This window comes from Asterias rubens, chromosome 3, assembly GCF_902459465.1.
Source record: "Asterias rubens chromosome 3, eAstRub1.3, whole genome shotgun sequence".
NCBI lineage: Eukaryota > Metazoa > Echinodermata > Asteroidea > Forcipulatida > Asteriidae > Asterias > Asterias rubens.
Window position 1 is genome coordinate 14,711,662 of NC_047064.1, and position 23,707 is coordinate 14,735,368.

A 23,707-nucleotide genomic window follows, 5' to 3' on the forward strand; every position below is an offset into this window, starting at 1 on the left:
TAATCAGTCATCTACCCTTTTGTCTACTTATCTTCTAAAACCATCATTAAAAGCATAATGTCCTCACAGTCTTTTCTATACATGAGAAAGCATGCCCAACTGGATGTAGAAAATTGTCTGCCTGTAAAAGAATTACAAACCCTCTCTAATTTGCTCCACCGGAGTGAACGCAACATTCATCCATCCATGTGAAAAAGTGCCGCATGATTATACACAGTCCGCTGCTCATTGTACCAGCATCTGCTTTTCAATAAACACAAGCTTTAAAGGCAGTGGACACTATTGGTAATTACTCAAAATAATTATTAGCATAAAACTTTACTTTGTAAAGAGTAATGTGGAGAGGTTGATAGTAGCGCTCCCTCTGAAGTGACATACTTTTCGAGAAAAAAGTATTTTTCCACGAATTTGATTTCAAGACCTTAGATTTAGAATTTGAGGTCCCAAAATCAAGCATCTGAAGGCACACAACTTCGTGTGAAAAGAGTGTTTTTTCTTTCACTATTATCTCGCAACTTCGATGACCAATGGAGCTCAAATTTTCACAGGTTTGTTATTTTATGCATCTTGTTGATATATACACCAAGTGAGAAGACTGGTCTTTGACAATTACTAATAGTATCCAGTGTCTTTAAAGGTAACATTTTCAGCTGCACCTTTCCAGACTGATTTGGAGCAATATCAAAGTTACACTCTTTAACCTGCGATTGAACTTGCTAAATATGTAATTAAAGGCAGTGGACACTATTGGTAATTGTCAAAGACTAGCCTTCACAGTTGGTGTATCTCAACATATGCATAAAATAATGAACCTGTGAAAATTTGAGCTCAATGGGTCATCAAAGTTGCGAGATAATAATGAAAGAAGAAAACACCCTTGTCACACGAAGTTGTGTGCATTTAGATGGTTGATTTCGAGGTCTCGAAATCAAATTCGTGGAAAATTACTTCTTTCTCGAAAACTATGGCACTTCAGAGGGAGCTGTTTCTCACAATGTTTTATACCACCAACCTCTCCCCATTACTTGTCACCAAGAAAGGTTTTATGCTAATAATTGTTTTGAGTAATTACCAATAGTGTCCACTGCCTTTAATGAGCTTTACAAATTATTTTGTGCAGTATCACCGACTCCCTATGCACAAACTTGCTTATCTGGGCAATACACGCAAATTCAGACCGATACACAATCAAATAAGTGACTATTGGCTTTCCCTGCCAGGGTTCTTGTCTTTTTTTTCGTCTGTAGTGTTTTGTGTTCCACCCCCACTGGAGGTGTTTCCTACACAATCCTTATATCTGCCCGCGGCCAGGCCAGGTTTCTCAGTAATTTGCTAGTGTTTTTGCATATTTTTTGCTGTTCTCTTTTTATAACCATTGTAATATTGCTTTTTCTTGTAAATCTTTGATGTGCAATTTTTTAATACATGTTTGTGTTTTTTCATGTTTGCTGGCAAATAAAATGAAATGAAATGACTGTAACCATGGTAACACATAACAATTGTGGCCAATACACGCAAATTGAGGCCGATGTCAACAAAATTCAAATATTAAGTATTTATTATTTGATTTTGATTCACCAAAGTTGTAAATAATTTTCTGTTTTAGATGGTCCAGATTGCGCAGTATTGTTAAGGCCCAGTCCCACTGCAGCGATAACGATAACGAGAACGAGAACGATAACGAGGGTGTGCGTATTCTGCGTGGAGCAATTCAACCAGCACAATGCGTTCGCTGTGCGTCGTGGTCGTTATCGTTCTCGTTATCGCTGCAGTGTGACTCGGCGTTTAGGCTCTTACAACCTGTACGTTAACCAGCTGCTAATAAACATTCTGTGGACCTCCTGTCCATTCAGCATTTTGCGAAATCCTGGGTGAAAACCCTCATCATACTGTATAATTATTCCAATGTCTGGATAGTTGCCTTGACCTCTTCAGCTATTGCATAGTCAAAGGTTACACAATTGATGCAGCAGAATGTTTGATAGTAACTTTAAAGGGAGGGATCAACTTCAGAAATGGAACCCATTTTCCAATGGTTGTTTAAAGGCAGTGGACATTAGTTGGTATTTACTCAAAATATTTATTAGCATAAAACCTTACTGGATAACGAGTAATGGGGAGAGGTTGATAGTATAAAACATTGTTAGAAACGGCTCCCTCTGAAGTAACAAAGTTTTCGAGACGGAAGTAATTTTCCATGTATTTGATTTCGAGACCTGAAATCAAGCATCTGAAAGCACACAACTTCGTGTGACAAGGGTGTTTTTTCTTTCACTATTATCCAACTTCGATGACCAATGGAGCTCAAATTTTCACAGGTTTGTTATTTTATGCATATGTTGAGATACACCAAGTAACAAGACTGGTCTTTGACAATTATCAATTGTGTCCAGTGTCTTGGTCTGTATGTTTCCTTGCTCTATGGTATGTTAAGTACCTAAAATAACCCTAATCAGAAACCACAAGAGCTAAGTCTAGTGCTCTTATCCACTGGGCCACGTAATTAAGATGCCAGCAGTCGATTTCACAACACTCTTCCTAACTTAGGATTAAATTAAAGAGTCATTATGTTTCTCATCTCAGGCGCATCAAAGCACATCTTTAACTATTTCATTTTAGATTAAAATCAAACCCTTCACCGTATGACATCTGTTTTTTTCTCAGCAGCATTATCCAACCTATGGTTCTGTTTTGTAAAAAAAAAAAAATTAAACTTTATATAATTCCAGAGCTTAATACAAAAGGGCAGGTGTTCATAGAGTTTATAAATACAATTTTCAAAAAATAATTATGGAAACTTATATAGCACCGGTAACCGCTGCAAACGCCGCTCATGGACCTGCTCTACAAAAACTATTATTAAAATTCAGACAGATTTTCTTTTCAGCTTCAACTGAGAGTGTTTTTGAGCACCTCAGGATATGTGTGAACCAAACCTACATGATGTGAAACCAGTGAAACGGAACAGTTTTTTATTGTTATTATCTATTTGGTCATTGATGCACCAAAAAAACATACTGGTACAGACTTTTTGTTTCAGATATCAATATAAACCACAAGGGAAACTGACTGGGTAAATTTGTAAATGATTTTTGGGGTTGAACAAAGAATTGACTAGAAACAAAAAGTCGCATCCCCTTAAGGTGATCCCCTAGCTGCCGCTTCCCAGGTTGTATCGTAATTTGGGTGTGATCCCTGGCTACACGGCAGTTAACGGTTGTATGGCTTCTGACTGGCACCCCCGAACAAAGATATTGACAATATAGGGACACCGCCAATACAGGGCTAGATACCTCAGTTGGTAGAGCGCCAGCACATTAATCCGGAGGTCGTTGGTTCGATTCTTTGTTCAACCCCCAAAAATCATTTACAAATTTACCCAGTCAGTTTCCCTTGTGGTTTATATTAAGATTGAGAAACAACGGTGTTTTTTCTTTCATTATTTTCTTGCAACTTTGATGACCAATTGAGCCCAAGATTTCACAAATTTCTTATTTTATGCATTATATCATTGGGGTAAATCAAGTGGACAATGGACACTATTGGTAATTGTCAAAGACCAGTCTCCTCACTTGGTGTATCTCAACATATGCATAAAATAACAAACCTGGAAAATGTGAGCTCAATTGGTTGTTGAAGTTCTGAGATAATAATGAAAGAAAAAACACCCATGTCACACGGAGTTTCGTGCATTCAGATGCTTGATTTCGTGACCTCGAAAACACAATTCGTGGAAAATTACTTCTTTCTTAAAAACTACTCCACTTCAGAGGGAGCCGTTTCTCACAATGTTTTATACTATCAACAGCTCTCCATTACTCGCTACCAAGTAAGGTTTTATGCTAATAATTATTTTGACTAAATTACCAATAGTGTCCACTGCCTTTAACAACAACCAAGAGTTTACCCTGCCTTTATAAGCCCGGTTCATACTTCCTGCAAATGCGAATGCGATACGAATGTTGACGTTACAAATTCGCAACAAATAATTCATAGTATTGAGTTGTGCTTAGCAACTCTCTTGTCAAAATCGCATCGAATTCGCATTCGCAGGAAGTATGAACATGGCTTAAGTCCCTTAAAATGTTTCAGTAATTTCCCACATAAAGGAGCCCTTAATGTTTGTTACAACAACAACAACAAAGGGCTGAATCATGATTACCAAATACCAATGATGGTTAACTGCTTCACCCTTTTATAAGTGAGCATCAATTTCTACGATTTCTATTTTTCTATGAAACATAATAGTATCCATCAAGAATAACAATAAATGGGCTTCCTGTTCCTGTTATGACTGGTACTTCAAGATGCGGGGTGAGCCCTTGTTGACTCACGACTTCCTCTTTTGTTTCTCAGTAATGTGTTCTCCGAAGAGCAGCTCTATGAAATTGTGCTCATAAAGGTTGGGTCATAAGCAAGTACAAAGATACACTAAAAGTCAAAGTTAAAAAAGTTTCAGCTGAACAGGGTTGTGCTTGCTGAGAACCCAGCAAAAAAATGTCCCCGTATTGTTACCAAAAAAGTGAAATCCATCCACGTTTAGTGAGGTTACAGTGCTCAGTAAACTATCTGGCTGCAGCAGTTGCAAGCGGACACCATCCCTCAGTTATCCGAGAATTTGATTCATGCGTGATTGTTTCTCAGATTCAAATGTACAGATTCAAATGTATAAGGGTACAAAATTTTAAAAAACAAATTTCTTGGAAGGGAATCCTTTCTCAAAAAAATCGACAGCTGCTGTGCTTTTTACCTACTTTAAAAAGTTTTCAGGGTCATCCATTAATTTTTGGAGTACTTGTATACTATGGTATGACCTAACATTGCCTTAAAGTTTACTTGTTAGTGTACTTTATGAAATAAAAGAGTGAGTTGTACGTGTTTATATATCATGAAAGGGATGATTCAGAACCACAGTCTAGACATTTGGCCTATCACAAATAGTTGAGGTTTGCCTTAAAGCCATTGGACCCTTTCGGTAAACAGTGTTGTCCAAGGCCCACACTTTGTGTACCACAACTTCTATATCAAATAACAAACCTGTGAAAAATTTAGGCTCAATCGGTCATCGGAGTCGGGAGAAAACAACGGAAAAACCCACCCTTGTTTCCGCGCGTTTCGCCGTGTCATGACATGTGTTTAAAATAAATCCGTAATTCTCGTTAACGAGAATTTATATTGTTTTGCTGTTTTCTCAAAAAGTCAAGCATTTCATGGAATAATATTTCAAGAGAAGTCTTTCACCATTGCTTTCTGTAAACTCTGTAAGTTATTTGTAAATCTGTGAACTTTTAATTTTTTTTCTGAACCGAAAGGGTCCAATGGCTTTAAAGGGTCAATGTACTTTTTTCTAACACAAAACTTAAAGATTACGTTAAACTTGCACAGTTTGAAGATAATGATAGTAGAAAGCCTCCCTTGAAATACTATTTACTGAAGTGCTGTAGTTTTTGAGAAATTAGTAAAACAATGTCTGACAGAAACTTTGAAGTGAGCCAATTTGCGGGTTAAATTTTGAATCATGTCTGGTGCCATGACTTGATTGGTCACAAGAGAATACTCCAATTGGATATTTCTGTAATGTACATTGCATGATTCGGGCAAGCTGTTGTTCAGCAACCTCAGATTGGACAAAGCATGGTACGATTTTACCATTAACATGTGTTCATTCAGAATTGTGTATTGTGTCTCCGGTTGCTTGCAAAATCACACAAAAGCGTGTCCTGAACCATTTGTTGAACTAGAAACGTTATAGTCAAAGGAATTCACATATTGTAAAGGCAGTCATTTGTGACTAAGATAGGGTAGTAATTGCAAAAGAACCACTTGATCTGAAGCCGTGTATCATTTCTTTCTGACAAATAGATGGCTGCAGAAAATTTGAAGTAAGCATTTTGCTGGTACGATTTAGTATCATGTTTGGTGCCATGCCCGTGACATAATTGGCCACAGGAGATTACTCTAATTGGACATTTCTGTAATGTACATCACATGATCCGGGCAAGCTATTGTTCAACAACCTCAGGATGGGCAATAAAACATGGTACGATTTTACCATTAATAACATGTGACATGTTCATTCAGAATTGTGTGTTGTGTCTAAGGTTGCTTACAAAATCACACAAAAACGTGCCCTGAACCATTTGAACTAGACAAGTTCTATCTCTATAGTCAAAGGAATTCACATTGTAAAAGCAGTCACATGTGACTAAGCTTCGTCCAGAGATGCCAAGTCCAGAGGCCAGCTATGTGTGAAATTTTTCAAAGCTCACCACCACCCCCCCCCCCCCCCGGCGATTTGGCAAGGCATTGTCGTTAAAAAAAAATTTCCCCGGTGTCTGGCCCCAATGCGTGAGAAAATAGTTGCTGTGCGTGTGAGCGTGAGACAGAGCCCAAATGCGTGAGTCTCACGCCTAATGCGTGAGACTTGGTAGGTCTGGTATTCATTGTACCACATCATTCAAATCTAACTTGCGATTGGCTCCATTTGAATCATTTAAAAAATACTTGCAACAATTTTCCACATTCCAAATAAAACCAAAGTCTGAAGTTGAAGTTAACAGATTAGTAGCAAAACAAGATCTACATGTATGGTATAAACAAAAAGGGGGGAAAAAAGCCTGAACATAACTTGCAGCACCAACGGACCACTGGGACCAGCTTATTTTTTTAAAGCAATTTAACGTAATTTGACACTTTAATTTTCAATGTGATTTAATTTCAGCTTAAACTGTTCTGGCATCCTGTCGCTTTTATTACGAATTCATTGTGTCATGTATTATGTTCATCTGCCCTTTTGTCTGTTTGTCTGCCTGTCTGGTTGTCTTGTTTTCTTGTCTGTCTGGATGTTTTTTACAAGCTAAATGCTTACCAAAACAGCCCCGCCCTCTATTAATTTATTCATGTTTACTCTTACTTAATGATATGTTTTGCTTTACTCCTAATACATGTAACTGTTGTTATTCTTTTATGGAAGTATGGAAATAAAATGTATTCTTGAATTGATTTGAATGGACACTTTTGGTAATTACTCAAAATTATTATCATCATAAAACCTTTCTTGATTCTGAGTAATGGGTACAGGTTGATAGTATAAAACATTGTGAAAAACGGCTCCCTCTGAAGTGATGTAGTTTTCGAGAAAGAAGTAATTTTCCACGGATTTGATATCGAGACCTCAGATTTAGAATTTGAGGTCTTGAAATCAAGCATCTGAAAGCACACAACTTCATGTGACAAGGGTGTTTTTTCTTTCATTTTTTATCTCGCAACTTCAACGATCGATTGAGCTCAAATTTTCACAGGTTTGTTATTTTGTGCATATGTTGAGATACACCAAGTGAGACGAACTGGTCTTTGACAATTACCAATAGCGTCTAGTGTCTTTAAAAGAAGCAATTATATTACACCATTTTAGGCATTCCATTCTGTAGAATACCTTTTTACCAAGACTTTATATGATTCTGGCTCAGGGGAAGAGATAAATGCAGTTGAATTAAATTGTAATCTCAATTTCCTGTAATCTCAATTTCAGTAAACCGGAGCTGCTGTACTTTTGCCATAACGACAAGTCCACTTAAACAGTGTCTATGGACTAGTCATTGACTCATTGCTGAGCTGTATGATCTACAATGAGTGTTTTGCGCATCGTCAGTGTTTTACTCAATTAACTGCATTCGTACCAAAAGTCAACTATACCACGATTTTGTTTCCTCTTGAAAACAGAACTATAAATATGTATGTGAATGTCTGTCCGTCTGTCGAAACAATCTGGGCCAAATTTCTTGGCTCTGCTTACCGTAAGCACAGAATCGGCGCTTACGGAAGCAGGGAATTCTGTGCTTACGGCAAGCGTATTTCACGGGTTAGCGGCGAATTTGGGCGTCTGCGCGTGCGTTCTCCACATTCTACGCTTACAAGGCTAGCGCAGAAATTCGGGGGAATCGCGATCGTAAGCGCAGATTTGGCGGTAAGCAGAGCCATGAAATTGGACCCTGTAGTTATACCTGTAAGACACAGGCGGCATATGAAAGTAAGACACTATCTAATGTTTCTATCTACACATCATGCACGGGTATCTTAGAAAATCACTTGAAAAAGTTTACAATTCATACAAAAACAATGTTTTAATCATAAATAATTTTGAAAAGTTTCTGTATCACGCCTCATGCCACCACTTTTTTTATTCGATATGTAATAATATATAATAGTAAATAATTTACCACAATAAGATTAGAACCAGTGACTGGGGCGCTAGATTCCTTTTTTCGAAATTTTGACATTATCGGTCATAGGCCTATTAATTATTATAATGTCAACATTTCAAAAGAAGGAATCTAGCGCTTACCGAAAACCATGAGAAATATGTAGTTTAGCCCAGACTTAACACTTCCGTGCCCCTTTTATAGATTTTTCATGTAAATTTATTGAGTTGACGGCACGAAAATGAGTTGACGGCGAGTTGACGGCAAGTCGGCGAGTTGACGGCAAGTAGTAGGACCGCCCCAGTCACTGGGTCTACAATGACTCAAATTAAGAGATACACCTTTTTCTTTTTCGGTCCGTGAATCGGTGCTTACACACACAGGCGGTGAGTTTGCAAGCTGGAATGGCCGATACGCATACGACAGCCATGGCTCGTCCAGATGCGTGTTTGGTTGGGTCACGCTGATTGGTTGTTGCCAAGCAAGTGCGACGTTCAAAATCACTAGTTGGCCCCGCTATGGATTATGGATATATTCGGTCAGTCTTTTGGTAAGTTTTTGTCGTTTTTTCTGCCAAATATTTTCATGATGTTGTTTTAAGGGTTCCAGATGACGTTGTCATACAATAAAGATCAACTCCATGTGTTTAGAATGTCTGTCATGATTTTGGAAAGTGGAAAAAAAGGACGAATCTGATCACGAGTCTGGCAAAAACTGGTAAAAACTGCTAGTTACACCGATAATATCAGTCTTGTGTCGTAACCCTCCGGTCTCCGACCGTCGGGAGGATGGAGGGTTACGATTATCGCAACTATAAATTTGTTTGACACGTTAATCGTGATTGTGTAACTAAAAAAACATAGCAAGAAAATGTATTTTGCCTACCTCGTCTCGGCCTGGTGGCCGATGAACACACACACTTGCAGTCACCACACTAAACAGATACAGATGTGAAACAAAATAAAGCAGCTTTCCCATGTTTAGACCCAAAAATTACCCCCAAACCAACACGGCCCAATCAACACAACGTTGACATTGTGCACAGCATCACCGGTCTCTCTGTTGAAAATAATGCAACTAAACACTTCCGCTGCCCTCCTGATTGTATTGTATTGTTGTGGTCAACCCACGGACGGGTCAACCTCGCGCTCATAACAAAAAACAAGGTTGTCTGCATTCCAGTCGTATGGTTCCACTACTCCTAAAGTGATAATTACTGTTGTCCTTTGAAGGTACCAGACTTTAAACATTGTGAACGGTCTTGTTGGACAGCGCCCTCTCGTTGAAAAGCTCCATGTGATGTAGTCTTGGTGCAAGACGTTTCTCGTTTCCTTTTCACGCACACCGCGGCCAATTCACCGACAGCGCGCGCACCGACTCACCTGACTTATAGTCCACCGCAGAGGTGAGTCGGTGCGCGCGCTGTCGGTGAATTGGCCGCGGTGTGCGTGAAAAGGAAACGAGAAACGTCTTGCACCAAGACTACATGTGATGTGTTGTGTTTATGGAGGAGTGGGCGGGCGGGGTTGGTTATGAATGGGGGGATGTTTTTGTAAATGAGTTGGGATTTAGCTTGTTGTTATAGTGGGTGCCGAATAGGCAAGTGACTCAGGATGGAAACAGTGGTGGCCTATTCAATAGATTTTCCTTGGGATGATCTTTGGAAACACTCAGACTAATTCTACTTCCCATAATGGGGGAGGTGGGGGCCGGCTCATCTTTGAGGTATACAATTGGTGATGTGACTTTGATTAACTTATAATCAGAGACCAATATGTGAAATAGAAAATTGAGTTTTATTGTAATTTTGACTCAATTAAAAAAAGGTGTGCCTACCAAGCATGCCTGCTAATCAAACCCAATGCCTGCCAACCAGAGCGCATATGAATTTGGGTATCAAGGAACAGTACAAATTATGGTGGTTTTTTTTCCTTTCACCTGATTGACATTTTAATGGTTTAAACAGAGGGGTAAATTACTGAGTATACAGTGCTAACACACATCGGTGTATGGGTAAAAAAACAGAATTAATATTCTTCATCCCCAATGCAAATTTAACGTCTATTATATCGTTGTGGTCCCGCTGCCAAAACATAGGATTCGAACTGCCTCTAGCTACCGGGCAACCTCGGTAGTCTAGTTGGTAAGACACTGCTCTAGAATTGCAAGGGTCGTTGGTTCGAATCCCACCCGAGTAACATGCCTGTGATATTTGTTCACAGGACTCGGGAAAGTACTGAAAATACAGTGCTAACACACATCGGTGTGTGGCAAAAACCAAAATTAATATTCTTTATCCCGATGCAAATTCAACATCTATTATAACATAGACGTAGTTTGATTCCTACCTCCATGTTTGACCATAGAGGTAGTTGGTTTGACCATGACCAAACCGAACAGCAAAAAGCATGTCTAAAGCCTCTACTCTCACCACACCATCCCCCACCTGGCCCCACCCCCTTTTTGTGATGTAGGATAGGAGAGCCGCAGTTCAACGCAAGGGGGCGCTATATCAACTAATTGCAGGTTGTTGTATGAGTCTGTTTTCCCGCCTTGTTCGTGTGCTCGGATGCATGCTTCACAATCTTGAGAATCACCTAAGAAGTAAAAGACTGTAAGTTTCTTGTCTTTCTGTCTCCTTGATGTGTATTAGTAAACTTCTAAACATACATAAATGTTTAGTTTTATTTGAGTTAATTGACTGAACGGTGTTTTATATGTTATTAAAATTAAATAAACAGTTTTTTAAACGAAATGACATGTGTGTTCTAACGATTGGCCGACCCAAATGTATTGTGTGTCGCCGACACCGACACCGACGGATATTGCATGTGTTTATTGCATGTGTTTGCAAGGGTTGCAATAAACAGTGGCACAGGTCGTTTGTAGGGTTCCCCTTGGTTTTCATTCAGTTGAAACAAAAACCTAAAATTAAATTTTATTACCAAGTGCTAGCCTATTAATGAGGAAGATGTGGAACTTGCAAGTTGTTGTAGCTTTTTTTAAGTCATAAAATTCCTGGATCGACATTGTTGCATTGCATGCAATTGCAATTGCATACCATTGTTGTTTGTCATTCAATTGTCATGTGATTTCTATCTATCTAAATAATCTATCTATCTTCCAATAAGTACATCCCTCCACAAGAGTATATTCATACTGTGGTGTTCACGCAACGAGTTGTAGATAACCGGAATAGACTCCCAGCCAAAGTGGTCAAACTCAAAGCCAAGACAACCAATCAGTTCAAAAACAGCTTCGACAAATACCTGAATGAAAATGGATACAAAATGGGGTGTTAAAAGGCATAAGCCTACAATGTTAAAAATCCCATCAAACCTTAAGTGTAAGAAAGTGGATGATGGTCATGGTGGATTGGGTTAAATAAGTTAAATCTATTTAAAAAATCTAAAATGATTGTACTGCTCGACTGGTAGAGCAGACAGTCACAGTGTTCATGTTTTGTTTGATAAAATAGAGGCCCCACATACATGAAATGAAAAAAGACTGCGGAAAATTTGGGCTGAGTCTGCTGTCACTTGTCAGCTGTGTAAGTCTGGGAAAAAAGCAAGCCAAGCACAATTTTCAGCATGTATGTCAAATTGTAAAACACATTTGATTTATGTCTATTAATTATTTTGGTCGTGACATTTTAAATCAAATATCACTTCGTTTCAGAGACAGAGGAAAGTATTGCATAATAAAAAAAAATTGTTCTAATATGAATTTCATTAGCAGTGAGCAGTTTATAGTTGCGATAACGTAACCCTCCTGCCGACGGCGATGCCGGAGGGTTACGACTCAAACTCGAACGACTTTCAGGTCCAACACGTACAATTTCGACAGCTAGTCTTACCACTTTCAAAAATCATGACGTCCAACAATTTTGCATAGTTTTGTGGGCACTGAATGCCAATATTTAGTAGCAATGCTGATTTTTGAGTAACAACTGATCCATTTTGGGGAGCATTTTGCTCTGCTACTCAAGGGAACAATTCACTACCATGTGTGTTGTGTGTTAAAGACACTGGACACTATTGGTAATTGTCAAAGACTAGTCTTCACAGTTGGTGTATCTCAACATATGCATAAAATAACACCTGTGAAAATATGGTCGTCAAAGTCGCGAGATATTAATGAAAGAAAAAAACAGCCTTGGCGCACCATGGTCACACGAAGTTGTGTGCTTTCAGATGCATGATTTCGAGACCTCAAATTCTAAATCTGAGGTCTCGAAATCAAATTCGTGGAAAGTTAATTCTTTCTCAAAAAATACAGCACTTCAGAGAGCTGTTTCTCACTGCCTTTATTTAATCAGAACATTTATCTGTTCAATCTTTCCAATGTCGGTTACTGATACATGTAGTATTAACGTACTTGTTTTTGTGTTGCCTTTCTACAGAGCCGTGATTTATCAGCACAAGGTCGTCAGAAAATAATGGGAAGAAGTAACCCAAAGAGCAAAGATAAATCCATGTCGAAGAAGGAGGATAAAGACCCGATGGCTGAGGGCAGCGCAGCTGACGAGGAGGAAGAGGAAGCTTACCAGGTGGAGAAGGTCCTCAACAGGAGGGTTAAAGGAGGCAAAGTAGAGTACCTCCTCAAATGGAAAGGCTACCCAGAGTAAGTCTAGTCATAAAGTGATATGAGTCTAGAAAATAACTAAGGCAGTATACGATGGTTGCTTTCCTAGCTCGTGACCAAGGTCTTTATTCTTTCATACCACTTAAAGACAGTGGACACTATTGGTAATTGTCAAAGACCAGTCTTCTCACTTGGTGTATCTCAACATATGCATGAAATAACAAACCTGTGAAAATTTGAGCTCAATCGGTTGTAGAAGTTGCGAGATACTAATGAAAGAAAAAAACACCCTTGTCACACGAAGTTGTGTGCTTTCTGATGCTTGATTTTGAGACCTCAAGTTCTAAACTTGAGGTCTCAAAATCAAATTCATGGAAAATTACTTCTTTCTCAAAAACTACTTCACTTCAGAGGGAGCTGTTTCTCACAATGTTTTGTACTATCAACCTCTCCCCATTACTGGTAATAAAGAAAGGTTTTATGATGATTATTATTTTGAGTAATTACCAATAGTGTCCACTGCCTTTAATAGTAGGAAGATAACACAGTGGTGTACAATATACATGGGCAGGATAAAATAGTCCTTTATCACAAACAGCCTAGTTGCCATTTTGTCCTTTTAAGCCTGGGGGACTAGTGAAATTTATTACTCGCCCTTACCTTTAAAGGGGATTTTTTTTTCTTCTCAATCTGTTTAACAAGTAGGTTTTTGAGGTCATCCAAGCCTAGGCGACTAATGAAGTATATGCTACTTGACAAGTCGCACCTCAAATAGTCAATCAGTAAGCAAACGATAGTCACAACTTCTACGCTAATCACCCGTGCTTTAAGTTCCTTTTACTTCACAGTGTACCCTGCCCATTGGAACATTGGGGTAGTGATAGGGCTTTTTCTGCTACAGTTGCATATGAGAAGCAAACAACGATAACAATATTCCCTTTTGAAGCACTCGAGGACTGACTCTAAAGTCAATAGCGTTCTCCAATTTCATAGATTTGCCAAGCACAAACATTTGCGTAGAATGACATTTTTGTCTCGATAAAAACAGGAATACCAACCAAACTTACACGTGATTTTCAGGATAAGCAAACAACAGCTGAATAAATTTGGTTAGTAAGCCAGTTTTTATCAAGGAAGAAATAGCATGCTAAGCAAATTTGGGTGCTTAGCAGCTCTATGAAATTTGGCCTGAGGACTAGTCGAAAGTTCTCCGCAAGACTGATAAGTTCAGCGTCATAAGCATCTCCATTTAAAGGGAATGTATACGTTTAGTAGTTACTCAAAACAAATAGTAACATAAAAACATACTTGGTTATGAGCATTGGAGAGCAGTTGATAGTATAAAACATGAGAAACGTCTCCCACTGAAGTAGCATAGATTTTGAGAAATGGGTAATTTCTCGCTAAAGTAATAAAAGAATTCCAGCCTTCCAGCCAGAAGTCTATTATTCCTATCTGAAACACACAAATTCGTTCAACAAGGATGTTTTTTCTTTCATCATTTTCTTGCAACTTTGATGACCAGTTGAGCCAAAATTTTCACAGGCTTGTAATTTTATGCTTTTGTTGGGAAACACCAAGTGAAAAGACTGGTTTTGGACAATTACCAAACGTGTTCAATGCCTTTACTATGGACCACAGACTAGTGTGAACAAGCGAACAAGCTCAGGGACTCATGAGATAACCAAAACTAAAATACGCTTGCATGTTTTTTTCTATGGTTATTCAGTGACCAGAACACATGGGAACCCGAGGAGAATCTTGATTGTCCAGAGCTCATCCAGGTATACCTTGACTCGGTCAAATTACCTCAGCAAGCGAATAAACGCAAACTCAACGGTGGTGAAGGAGTTCCTAAAATGGCAAAGATGACGGCGGTAAGGTCAAATCCTTTTTTTAATCAAAGGGTCTGGATACTTTTTGTAGGACACAAAACACAATGTCCACAGATTTACATTAAACTCACAATATTTGAAGATAATGATAGCAGAAAGCTTCCCTTGAAATACTACTTACTGAGGTGCTGTAGTTTTTGACTAATGAGTAAAACAAGTCACAAAAATAATTTTTGTCTCAGGAGACGAAAATTTAAATTTTTTACTCATTTTTGTCACAGGAGACAACAATTATTTTAGCTCGTAAATTATATGTTCATGCCATTGTTTTGCTAATTTCTCCCAAATTACAGCACCTCGGCAACTAATATTTTAAGGTATACTTTCTACCATCATTATCTTCAAACTGTAAGTTTATTGTCAATCTGTGGACATTGTGTTTTGTGTAACAAAAAGTATCCAAATCCTTTAAATCATGTGGTGTCATGACTTGGATTGAAATATATTTGTGAGACTCAACCTTGGGCTTCAGTCTTTAAAGACAAAGATGTTAATAAACAAGACCACTAGACTTGTCCTGTTCAGAGTTTACTGGCCAATCACTGAAATCATTTGCCTCGGCCAGTTGTCCAGTGTCAAATTTGAACCCTGTGTTTAGAGCATCGAATTCAAGCTCTGGGGGTTCGAATCCTGGTCGTGACACTATTGTCCTTGAGCAAGGTAATTTACTACAAGTGCTTCTCTTCACCCAAGAGTAAAAATGGGTACGTGCGAGGGTAGAGGTTGATATTGTGTTTGAAAAGCCACTGCAACCCAGGGTTGTATACTCCCCATGGAGTTGAGAAAGATCAAAAAAGAAATGATATTGGCCCAATGACCAGGGCACTAATGTAAAGCGCATTGATACGTTATTGTAAAAGTGTGCTAAGAACTAGTTGTTATTAATATACGCTGCTAAGGATTTGAACTGCCTCTAGCCATCGGGCTAGCTGGTAAGAGATCTGCTATGGCAATGCAAAGGTCACAAGTTCGAATCCCAACGGAGTGATTTACCTGTGGTTTACTGAATATACAGACTGTAAAGACTGGATTACAGTGTTATTGTTTATTATCTTCAAGTACGCGCTAATCCTCCAATCTGATTCGCAGAATGGAGTGGTGATAAAAACCTATGTTGCACGGCTAATGTCTTGTGTGTCCCATATCCAACGAGGCCGAAGCGCTATATTTTTCCGTATTCCACTTGCGCTTGTGTGATAACTTATATTATTATTAAGTATTATTTATACAGGGTAGCCCCATCAGTGTAAAAACACTGTTCTCCCTGGGGGCCCTGTAGAAACAGCAAAACACAGAACTAGAGAGAAACAAATACATACATGTATGTATATAGAACAAACCCCCACAAAAGCACTCTATACCACCAAGGACAAAAGTAGAGAAAAACAAGGCGAAAAATTGCCAGACGCCAAAAAAAGAAGAAGATATATATATACTTTTAGTCCTTGAAAGTGTGCTGAGATGGGCTCCTAGTTCCGATTGGAATTTGTAGAAACGGTTTAAACGGACAGTCGCAAGTTATGTTTGCTAAACTATGTCAGGCACCCTATCTTCAAATAAAATTATTGGTTTAAAAAAAAAAAACCTGATGTGTTTCAGGACGAGCAGTTTGTATTTGCTTGAAGGGAAACATACAGCAGAATATTTGTAACTAATTCTTTGCCATTCTTATTTACAGGGCCAGACGCTAGAATGCACACCAAGCGCAAGCTCGACAGAGCCCGAGGGCTTTGACAGAAAACTGGAACCAGAGAAAATCCTTGGAGCTACGGAAAAAGATTCTGAACTTATATTCCTAATGAAATGGTAGGGTCCTATTCAAAGTATACAAACTGTCCAGTGCCTTTGAATGAAATGGACATGCTCTCAACACTGATTTAGCCAACTCATTTGACCAATTTGTTTTCCTTCTTTTATTTTTTTGTAGGAAAGGCAGTGACCGCGCCGACTTGGTCCGAGCGAAAGAAGCCAATGTGAAGTGTCCCCAGGTCGTCATCGCATTCTACGAAGAGAGATTGACGTGGCACACGGAGTCTAAAGAAGAAGACATGAGGGACGCTATAACAGCCAAAGAGAAAGAGAAAGAGACCAAAGCGTAGTGAGTTTTCTAACACAAAAATAAAAACTCAATTTTACATTGGGAATAAAAAAGTGGACAAGAAAAGGATTTCTCGATGGATGAACTGGCCAGATTGTATATTTTTGCTTTCTTTTTATGAGATTTCATTCAAGAGTTGCAAAAAAAGGAGTTATTTGGAAGAAGACGCAATCTGCACACTCAAACTCGCAACTGGACGACATTTTGTTTCTCGCTTGAAAAAACAACGTTAAAGCAGTATTCTGGTGCTGGCAAACTCCCTTTCATCCAACCAACACGCCATGTTGCCAAATATATACGTGTATGTACAAAAAGATTTGACTAACTCCTCGTTAATGTGAGTTTCAATTCAATCAATTTTAAGTCCGGAGGCTTCTAGCGAAAGAAGAATTAAATTATGATGAGCCGGTGAAAACATTGATGTTTAAAAGAAATATAACTAAACGCACAGTTCGTCGACACACTCCGATTGGACGCTCGCTGACTTGATGTGTTGAATTGTTCCTGTTTGTATTTTTAATGAAGAATGATTGTCCCATTGCTTTTTAACTTGTCAAGTAGTGGTTTTTGTTTGTGTTTGTTTTCTTTTTGTTTTCTTTTTTTTTCTTCTCCCTGCCCCGCCCCCGTTTTAAATGCACTAGAATAGTATACTTGTAGAAATGTTTAAAACAAAATTCCCCACTTAATCGTGTACAGTCTAGTCAACTGTACAGATAAGTCTTGTAAATACTGTAAATAGAAAAAACGTAAGACCATAAATCAGGAAGTCCCTCCGAACCCATTTATCCAAATTTTAAAAGAGCTGTTAAAAAAATGTGCCAATGAAAAATATTACTAAGCAGATTTATCTGACCAGCAAGAATGCTATCTGTTAGACACCGGTTTTGATTGGTTTTGTTCAGGCCTTGTATGTCATCTTTGAGGGGGCAAGGCCATTTTACGTTTGCCAAGGGCACTTGCATTGGCAAATCTTAAAATTTTGCATGACACTTTGAAGTAGCACCAAGGCAACAGCCCCCCGTGTAATTCCAGGCCTGTTGGTTCCCTGCTTGTTTTTGCTTAGCACACCTCAAGTGCTTAGCAATTTTTGTGTGGTTAATAAATAATAGTTCTATGAAATTGGTTTTGCGAGACGGCATACTTTTCTGCAAACTTGCATTTGGGGACTTTTGTGGGCGCTAGATGGCAGCAAAATTACCAGGTTTATTGAGTGTTCTTGGAAGTATGTGCAGAATTAAGAAGTACGCAAACAATGTCAATTTACCGTAAAATTTCTGCCATATCGAACACATTGCTGTAATAGTTGAACACAATGCTGTATTAGTTAATTTCTTTAACCCCCCTTTCTGGACCAAGGAGTGTGTATTTCAATTAACAAGATTTTAAAAATTTGCTTACAAAATAAAATAAATAAACCTTGTTGAAGAATTGTACAGTAATTTAATTTGCATGTCCTTTATTGTTTTTGCTACCTGTGGGGTTTTCTTTCACTTTTATCGCTCAGAAACATCCGAGTGCAGTAAAACAAAAAGAAGGTGGACAGAAGACTAATGTGAAGAATGTGTCGAGTGGTACCAATCTTAGAGCTTGTTAAACAAGTAAACAAATGAACACCTTGAGACGCCAAATTTGGTGACCCGCCGAACATGCATGTGAGGTTTTACAGCTTTTGACCTGGTCCACCTATACTCGCTTTACAAACAATGTCATTGCTCTATAAAGTAGGCTGCAGCTACAAGTTGCCGTTGAACCAATATATCATCATTGGAAGAGCATAATGATCGGAAAGCAATTTGCAATAGAGTGCCAAATATAGTGCGCCCTCTGGAGTAAAGGCCAAGAGATGCTATTTTCAGGGCATCCTGGGAAGTGGTTGACATGTCGCGCCAGCCACATGACACTTAGTGGTTTACAAAGTTTGAGGCACATTTTATTTGTAAGAGAGACAAAAAGAAAAATTGATCATCGCGTGATTCGTGTGTATGGCAAAATGAGCCTCGCATGACACGCATGTATGGCAAAACAGCAAGATGTGTTGTCGTTGGTCAATGTGACGCCTACTGTATATGGCAAAATATTTTGCCATTCACATGTAAATAAGTGGCATATGCGCGTCCATAAAATAGATCTCTCAACGAAACCGCTCCCACAATGACAAACACGGCGTTCTCCGGGTTCTATTTCTATGGTTTGAGCATGCGTACTGACAGTATTACGATCTTGCGTGCTGATGCCGTGAGAGCTTGTTGGTAGAATATGGGTATTTTGAGAAAATTTTCTGTCAATAGTGCGAAGTGCTACAATTATGTTTGTATGTGCTTCATTTGAAACGATACCTCAGGATGATTTTTTACTTATAGTGTTCTGTAATTTGTGAATTGATGTGAATTGATGTCAGATTTTTTCAATGAATTGTGCACTCTAAAGGAACCCAATTTAAAATTATTTTTCATGTAAATTGGTTCATTGCTTTTTTGTCCCAGAAAGGGAAACAATTTACTTCAGTATAATTATTTTGGAAAAGATGAACTGTATGCCAGAGACCGTGGTTTAAATCTGCTCTTTTTAAGTATTACCTAAGATTGGCTCAATGCATTGTTCACTGGACATGAACCAAGTATGATTTGAATCATGGTCTCATTTAAAAGTAAATTAATTTCTGTTCCATTAATGTTTGTGGCTGCTTGTCAAGTGACTACTGTATAAAATTTAGCTAGTACATTTGGTAATATTAGCTCCCCTTGTCATTCAGGGTTCACAAGGTAGTTCCTTTGCCTCGGGGGGGAAAAAAAAAAACGAAGTGACTAGGTGAAGTTATAACACACCTCTTGTTTGTTCTGTATTCTGGTTGGCTGAAACCTGGTCACGTGGGATGAACTAATAAATATAGGCTTGTGAGCGCGCGCGCGTGTGTTTTGCGGGAATGGTACCTTAGCGGGCACTAGTCAATATGCCTGTGATTGGTTTTTTTCACAGGACTCGGGGAAGTACTGAGTATACAGTGCTAATACACATCGGTGAGAGGGTAAAACCAAAAGAATCATGTTATATTTGTTTTTACTATACTTCATGGAGTTTTGGAATATTATATACAATGATTGAAACTTGTGTGTGCAACCATCTTTTCATGCGTATGTAGCTAGCGATCATTGCGTATGTAGCTAGCGATCATTGCGCATGTAGCTAGCGATCATTGCGTATGTAGCTAGCGATCATTGCGCAGGTAGCTAGCGATCATTGCGCATGTAGCTAGCGATCATTGCGCATGTAGCTAGCGATCATTGCGCATGTAGCTAGCGATCATTGCGCATGTAGCTAGCGATCATTGCGCATGTAGCTAGCGATCATTGCATATGTGCAACAGTTCCTTGTTTGCTTCATAAAGCGCATGCTGGTAGTAGTCTACAATGGGTGCGTTCGTTTAGCTTCCCCGGGTCGACCCCGGTGTAAGGCGTTTTTTTTTCCCAGGATGAACGTGTGCAGATAATTACCCACGTTCGTCCTGGACAAAAAAAACGCCACACACCGGGGTCGACCCGGGGAAGCTAAACGAACGCACCCTATGCATGCATACTTACCCTGTGTGTTGATAAGAGGTGTGTACTTGGTAAACAACAAAAACAAGCAGGTGCCAAAGGATGGTCAATTTACCAGCGAGATTTGTCGATCATGAATTGGTACGAGGCGTATTAATATTCACTGAATTACGACTAGCAATGGAATGTTAAAGGTGGGAGACTATTGTGTTTCATCTTTTCTCACTTTCCTGAAAAATTATTCTTTTGGAATAAATTACCGCACAGAAAAAACGAGCAGGGAACCAGTTAGAGTGAGACGGTGTTATGGCTGGTAACCAATTCTGGCTAACAAAATTGCTTTGTGGTGTGATTATTTTGAGCGATTCAGCCACAAGCTGTTATTAAAATGTTCACAGAGAGTATTACTATGCACCTAAATTGCACGATCTTCAAAAAATGTTTGTGCTGTTTCGCCCAATGAGTATTTATTTTAAAACTTGCATGTTGTGGCTGTAGTTGGGCTTTGTATGTAGTTGTTTAATCCCGCTTAAGATTTACTAAGAAGTTCACATTTTTACCGCAAAGTTTTTTGGGGGGATGTCGTGTTTGGTTTGGCAAATCATCGGCATTCCCAGCGGAGACCGGTAATATTTGGGTTTTGGAGGGGCTATTCCTGTGACCCCCATGAAGATGGCATGATTCATTGCAACTTGACGTTTCCTGTAAATCAATAATTAATTCAATATGATTACTTAAGTCTGTCCGTTAGTCTGTCAAAAAAATCCCATGGAGTTATTTACATGTAGATCAACCGATGTTATAAAAACTTGGCAAGGAATTCGTAATTTTTATCAACTGCCTCTCCAGGCAATATTTTTTAGTTACAATAAAGCATTTTGTATGTGTATTTGTATATGCTTTGCGTCTAAAATTGTGTTTGATTTTTAATTCCACACTGTAGAAGTTACCCTTTCCTAAGGATTCAAAACTCTCCCCCCCCCTTCCAACATGGCCCCCATCTCCCCCCTTCCAACATGGCCCCCATCTCCCCCCCCTCAATATCCCTAGATGTGCTTTTCAAGACCTACCCCCTCCCACATATAGGCCCCAAGTCTACGCCCCCACACCCCCAGTAGTTTTCCAGACTTTCCCCGTGATATCTCAGAAACACGACCATCTTTTAAAATGAAATAATCACAAGATAATTTGATTGTATACATCTACATTTATATTGGACTAATTAAAACAATAAAACCGTTCCAAAAACCAAAGGTATACTTTGCGATTACATGTATAGGCAAGGGACACTCTTGGTAATTACTCAAAATAATTGTTCGCATAAAAACCGACTTGGTATTTAGCAAATGAGAGCTGTTGAGAGTATAAAACATTGTGAGAAACGGCGCACTCTGAAGTCATGTAGTTTTCGAGAAAGAAGTAATTTTCCACTTAAATGTTTGAATTTGATTTTGAGACCTCAGAATAAGACCTCAAGCATCTGAAAGCACATAACTTCGTTATTCTACCTCCATGGTGTGACATGGGTGTTTTGTCTTCCATTATTATCTCGCAACCTCAACAACCAATTGAGTTCAAATCTTCACAGGTTTGTTATTTTGTGCATCTGTTGAGATACACCAAGTAAGAAGACTGATCTTTGACAATTACCAAAGGTGCCCATTGTCTTTAACCAATCCCACTGATACAAACCAGTAAATGGTGCTCTTAAATCAGACCCCTGTACACCAGTCTTATCTGAGAGCCCACAGATTTGCCATTCGACTTCCATCAGTCAAAATATTTTAGTAGATTCAGCAATAATTGCAGAAAAAAACGTTGAGAGCTGGAGGAAAGTTGCTATAAAATTCTTACACATAACAGCAAATACCCTTTGAAATCAGTTTTTTAAGTGGAAATACTTTATTTGGTATAAACTGTTTTATACAACTGATAATACAATGCCATCATACTGCACTTTGTAGTAACGGTATTTTAGGAATATACATGTAGTTTAAAGGCAGTGGACACTATCGGTCATCACCCAACATTATTGTTAGCATAAAAACTTATTTGTTATGATCAATGGAGAGCTGTTGATAGTATAAAACATTGTGAGAAACGGCTCCTTCTGAAGTTACGCTGTTTTGGAGAAGTAATTTTCCACAAATTTGATTTTGAGACATTAGAATTAGATTTTGAGGTCTCGAATCAAGCATCTAATAGCACACAACTTCATGTGACAGGGGCGTTTTTTTCTTCAACTATTCTCTCCCAACTTCAACGACCAGTTGAGCTCAAATTTTCACAGGTTTATGCTTATGTTGAGATACACCATGTGAGAGGACTGGTCTTAGACAATTACCAATAGTGTCCAGCGTCTTTTTTTCTCTGTTTTTTTTACATAATTTTTATTCAAAGAGGATTATTCATTTAAAATTATGATGGCATTGTACTGAAGTGAAATTATGTACATTATTTTTGCATTCCCACAAAACTGAAAAAATACATAGAAAAATACCACATTTATTTAGGATTTCAATTTAAGTCGTTCAAATCGTCACAAAATCTCTAAAATTTACAAATTACATGACACATTTTAGTTAGCATGATAGATTGTTGACATGGAGAAGATAACATTAAAAAATACTATGACTAACAATAAATGATTGGGATGATAGAGAGCTGCAATGGAAAACCACAAAAGCCTTAAACTTTACAAAAACCAAAAGGAATGGAAATCCACAAAAGCCATTAACTTTACAAAAACTGAAGAAATGGAAAACCACAAAAAGGATAAAAAAACAAATTCCTGGAGATTCAAAGTGAAAACCTATAAATCTACCACTTCTCCCCTTCCAGGAATCATTTGTTACGTCTTAGAAAATCTTTTCTAGTCTCAAAGATACTTTTAAGCGAGATAATGATAGAGAGAACATTTTAATACTTTTTGCAGCACAATTCCAAAAAGCATAAATATTTTGGGATGATACCAACTTATTCTAGGTAATCTTTGATTATTAAGTTCATAAATACCTGGGACAGTTCATCCGTTCTGACCAAGAATTTGAATTTTGTCAGAAGAGCTACCTATAGCCTTCAACATCGATAGAAGTTCAGCACAGAGTCAAAGTGAGCTAGAGGCTAAACTATCAGAGTTGTTCACAAATTGTAAAAGTTTTATGATATTTGAAATGGAAAGTCGTAAACGGCCTTTGAAAACCTTGTTGGGTCGTGGCTGTGCCCTAAAGGACCTAGTCCTCAAACGCATGGCCACAATACTGCGGTCTAAGGTCCTTCGCACACGAGGCAAACTTTGCAAGCAACTAGGAGGCAACCAACATCAGTGCATGTGTAGTAAGGGCTCATTTGTTCAGGCAAGTGCCCCAACAGTTAGTGTTTTTTTTAAATTAG

General features: G+C 38.5%; 2 protein-coding genes across 2 annotated transcripts in view; one reads left to right on the forward strand and one right to left on the reverse strand.

Annotated features, from left to right (window-relative positions):
- The window catches only part of LOC117287931 (leishmanolysin-like peptidase), a 37,210-nt gene extending 27,894 nt beyond the window's left edge, over nt 1–9,316 (reverse strand). Inside the window, exon 1 of the mRNA XM_033768567.1 lies at nt 9,087–9,316. Coding sequence (XP_033624458.1) covers nt 9,087–9,179 — 93 coding nt within the window. The 5' untranslated portion in view covers nt 9,180–9,316. The remainder of the gene's footprint in view (nt 1–9,086) is intronic.
- Nucleotides 9,317–10,741: 1,425 nt separating this feature from the next.
- Nucleotides 10,742–19,028, forward strand: LOC117288287 (chromobox protein homolog 1-like). Its single transcript, XM_033769081.1, has 5 exons — nt 10,742–10,815; nt 12,604–12,824; nt 14,515–14,662; nt 16,359–16,486; nt 16,608–19,028. Exons 2-5 carry the CDS (start codon nt 12,640–12,642, stop codon nt 16,777–16,779), a joined length of 633 nt encoding a protein of 210 aa, XP_033624972.1. The 5' UTR covers nt 10,742–10,815; nt 12,604–12,639; the 3' UTR covers nt 16,780–19,028.
- The last annotated feature ends 4,679 nt before the right edge of the window (nt 19,029–23,707 follow it).